Source organism: Geospiza fortis, unplaced genomic scaffold, assembly GCF_000277835.1.
Source record: "Geospiza fortis unplaced genomic scaffold, GeoFor_1.0 scaffold12, whole genome shotgun sequence".
Taxonomy (NCBI): domain Eukaryota; kingdom Metazoa; phylum Chordata; class Aves; order Passeriformes; family Thraupidae; genus Geospiza; species Geospiza fortis.
In genome coordinates, this window is record NW_005054323.1 from 5,507,537 (window position 1) to 5,512,111 (window position 4,575).

The 4,575-nt window shown below is 37.5% G+C and overlaps 1 protein-coding gene across 1 annotated transcript in view; it reads right to left on the reverse strand.

Moving 5' to 3' along the window:
• Positions 1-4,575, reverse strand: part of CCDC171 (coiled-coil domain containing 171) — a 135,818-nt gene that overhangs the window by 16,634 nt on the left and 114,609 nt on the right. The window contains 1 exon segment of the mRNA XM_031056875.1: positions 3,893-4,024. Within this exon segment, the coding sequence (XP_030912735.1) occupies positions 3,893-4,024 (132 nt within the window).

The window sequence follows — 4,575 nt, forward strand, 5'->3', positions numbered from 1 at the left end:
CGAGCAGAAGTGCACCGGCGGGGAAGGCGCCTGCGGCCGAGAGAGGGCGGGGACCGGGTCTGGGCTCTGCCTGGTGTCAGTGCCGAGCTGCTGCTGTTGGTTTGTCTTGTTATACATATACACATACAGTAATAAAGAACTGTTATTCCTTTTCCTATATCTTTGCCTGAAAGCCCCGTAATTTCAAAGTTGCAATAATCTGGAGGGAAGGGGGTTACATTTTCCATTCCAAGCAAGGTTCCCACCTTCCTTGACAGACACCTGTCCTTTAAATCAGGACAGGTATCCCATGAGCCTCTTTCTCCCCAAGCGACAACACCAGCTCCTTCAGCCACTCCTCACAGGACTTGTGCTCCAGACCGTTCTCCAGCTCTGTTGCCCTTCTCTGGACATACTCCAGCCTCTCAATGTCTGTCCTTTAGTGAGTGAGGAAGGGGTCCAGAACTGGACATAGCACTTGACGTGTGGCCTCCACCAGTGCTAAGTACAGGGGGACAATCCCTGCCCTGGCTCTGCTGGCCACACTATTGCTAATCCAGGCCAGGATGCCACTGGCACTGCTGGCTTGTGTGAAGCCACTGTCAACCAGCATTCCCAGATCCTTTCCCCATTTCTTTTCTGCGTTCAACTAGTATCTCAGAAGTATCTCATAACTAGAAATCATGTCTTCAGATGGGTTGGATCATGCTGATAAATATTAAGAAGTCATTTCAGCAGAAATCAACTATAATTACTTTAAAACACAACATTAACATATGTGTCTGAAGTACCTAAATTTGCTTCAAGAAGTTTCTTTTGTACCAGTTTCTACCCTTCTGTGTCTACCTCTCCAAACAGAAGAAACCTAAACTTAATTATTTATACATAAATATTTAAATCTCGTTGGATTTATTTGGGGGATTTATGAATTGTCTTTAGGTAATAATGCTTGGCAACAGTATAAATTACATTTTCGATGTAAAAGTAGTTGAGACAATTCAGAATTAGTTTTCTGAATGCCCACTTCTTCTGTGAGCCAAAAAAGAAGAGTGTTAAGATTATTAAGTAACTTTATCCTCATTCTAAAGATGTAACACAATTGAACTTTGTATTTTATAAAGAGCTGATAACCTCTACTGGTTAAGTTAAATAGTCATCTGCCAAGCATGACTACTAGAATTAGCAATACCATGTCATTTTAGTTGCCTGTTGAACCCTATATCCTGTATTCATAGGAGGCGTCACATATGGTTCCACTTTTTCTCTCCAGTAGGAACATCAGGGCATGGCCAGTACAGCACACCTCAAATGTTGTGTTCACTGTGTTCCAGGTGCTTGAAAACAACAGACAATTTTCCACTTTCAAACTTAAATAACAAATAGCACAATTTTGTGACATAACATTCTTCCCAGCAATTAAATATCAGGTGAGACTTTTTCAAAGCTATAGCAATTATATTTTAATCTTAGAGATATTACACCTTTTTCATTTTTTATCCAATTGAAGTGAGGTTTTCAAACTACTAGAGTAATTCTCCTGCAGTCCTCAAGAATTTAAGAAATGCCTACAAATTAAGTCATACTTTCACTACTTGCATAGGGCTTTAGAAGATGCTTAGTACAAGGGTATGCTTGTTGAATAACTTAACATTCCAACCTACTACATAACTTTGCAATTTAAGAGCCATTCCATGAAGTGCAGGCTTTGGAGAAGATACACAGAATGGTGTCTCCAAAAATTTCATTTCATTACCTTAAGGTTGAAACTAGACGGTACAGTTTTTTAAAAGATACATGCCACTTCCATACAATGAAGAAGCGATACATTCAGACCAATGGATATATAATTAATTACTGATCTCAGCCACCTACTACAAACTGGATGCATGAATAATAAAAATAGGACAATGTCATATTCTGTCAGTACTCAACAGTTACAATAGTCAGTGTTTCATCCCTATCACACTGTCTAATTTAAGATCTTAATTTTTCATGCAATTTTAAAAAATATACTATCAAATACCAATAAATTTAAACTTGGGAAAAAACTTCTGATGTCTACACTTGTAGATAATAAGGCTTTTAACCGAGTCCTACTTAACACAGACTAACTACAGCAGTTCTAGAGAACAGCCAGGCAAACAATTCCACTGGTTTTAAAGAGAAGTGTCCATAAAGTGATTTCTCACAGTTTACCTCATTCAAAATTACAGGATTGCTCTTAATGTAGTTTTGCATGGAATTAACATCAATTAGCTGACTCCCAACTATAAAAGGAAAATTTCACAAGAAAATCTTTACAGCGTGCTTAGAAAGTTATCAAAAAAGCACTATGTATCTAGAGATAGGGAGAGAAGCAAAAGGAAGAGAAGTAAAAGGGAAAAGGAGAAAGGGAAGGAGAAAAGGAACCTCACAGTGATATAAACTGAACAAGTGGAGCTGTTTGTGTATGCACAGAGTAACCAAGTGTAACTGAAGCTGTCAGGTAAACAAAAAGTAGGTTTACATCACTGCACTACTTGTGCAGCACATACATTACTATGGGTTAGCTATAGCACCAGTACTCTGCTCAGATGTGAAATGCAACTTTTTATACTTCTGTTTCTATTCTTAGAAATAATGACAGAATAGACTATCTCGGAAATGCTTCTGCAATCACTGGAAGGTCAAAAAAGTATGGAAGTTGGGATGAGACAAAAAAAAAAGAAGCAGGTATCACCAAACAGACTTCTAAATTAGAAGAGTAAAGATGCACCTGTGGAGCTTTTTGTGTGGCTTTAAAAGTGATCATCACTGTATGGGGAAGCATTTGCAACCTACCCTCTGCCAGAGACATACAGCTGTGCTTTCTAAGGTGCATAGGAATCTCACAGTGTTACATATTACTACTTTATTATGGAAACATAATAATACACACATAATTTAAATATTTTTCATATTGAAAGAAATGCATGCAAAAGGGCAACAGTGAAAAATTTCCAGTTTAGCCTTTCTTGAATGTTTGGTTTTGTGACGCTGTTCCTGCAATTATATACTGCATCTAGAACTGAAAATCTACAAAAAATTTTAAAAGGTTACTACAGAAAAGTATACACATGCAATATTTTCATTTCCTAAAATCCTTGCACTTTACTTGACTACCTTTACTCTCTCTGATTCAGATAGAAGAGCACAATGAAAGAAATATGTACTCACTCTGCCTTTTGTTCTCTCACTGGGAAAACAAAATATTCTGCTTTTAACGATAATGTATTCTGCACAGCTATAAAGACTAAGGCATAGTTTGTAGAGAAGAAGACATAACAAACTTAGAAACAATAAGGAGGCATTGCCCAGAATCTATTTTTACATCTGAAGATGTGGACATTTTTAGTTAATTTCTCTTCTTTTCCTCCTAATAAAATTAGTAGTTTGAAACACATAAATATTTAAATCTACATAAACAAAACAGCTCCTGTACTTAAGTATTCCAAATAGCAGTTTCTTCTAAATTATGAGTTATCACTGTTAATTCTAAAACTGAAATATGAAAAAACTTGATACTGACCAAGTAGCAGGATAAAAATCTTACTCCTCCCCTCCCCTCCCCCCCGTTTTTTAATTTCTATTTGTCTTGCTTAAATTAAGCAGAGAAAGGGGGGTGGGATAGAGTGATATTAATTTTCAAATATAGAATTTGTGTTTTTCCATGGTCATATCCCTGTCAGTTATTTAACATTATACCAGCAAAATTAAAAGTTCACATTGTCTCTGAAATACCACATCCAACAGTATATATGAAAATTATTTCTCTTTCAACTGTTGACTACATTAGTTTTGAAGCATTTTCTTCTCCACACATTCAGAGCAGTCTAGCTTCTTGTTCTCAGTTGCAAAAATGAAAACAAGAAACAGGATTATTTTAGACTCTAACCTGAAATGCTGCAGCCTCTGGCCTGCCCTTCAGCCCTTCCTCTGAAAAGGTCTCCAGGTGCAGTTTGGGTAGCTCCAGGGTGAAGTCATTCGTGGCTGCTGCAGTACACAGCAGCAAGGCCTGATCTCTGACCTAAAGGGAAAAAAACAGCATCAATGGTAATTCCCCTTCAGACACATTAACTGGGATGAACTGGGTCCCCTTGAGCCCACTGAGTGGACTTGCATTGATCGCTGGACCTGAAATCCATGAATAAATTTAGGACTAATTGATTTTTCGTTGCAAATAAATCTCTAATTCAGAGTGCTGGGAGAGAATGTTAAGAAGAAAAAGCATCTTCCCCTGGTCTGAAATGAGAAGAAAAGACACCAAGGGCTCTGTAGCCCAGCTGGCGTATATATTTCACAGATCTGTCGCCTGCAAAAACCTCATAAGAAAAGAAACAGTAATTGTAGTGTTGTACCGTAATTGTACTTCTGACTTAAGCAAACATGAACTGTGAAATTAAAAAGTTCATGTGATCACATCAATAAGAAGCTGGCATGTGAGTTCTGTCTACTCTGGTATCAGTCCTCCAGAATAAGGTTCATTTGGAAACAACTCAGTCAAAAGTCAAAATTAAATGAATAATCCACAAATTAAGGAAAACTAACTAACCTGTAACTTTCCAATTAATCGGCGGG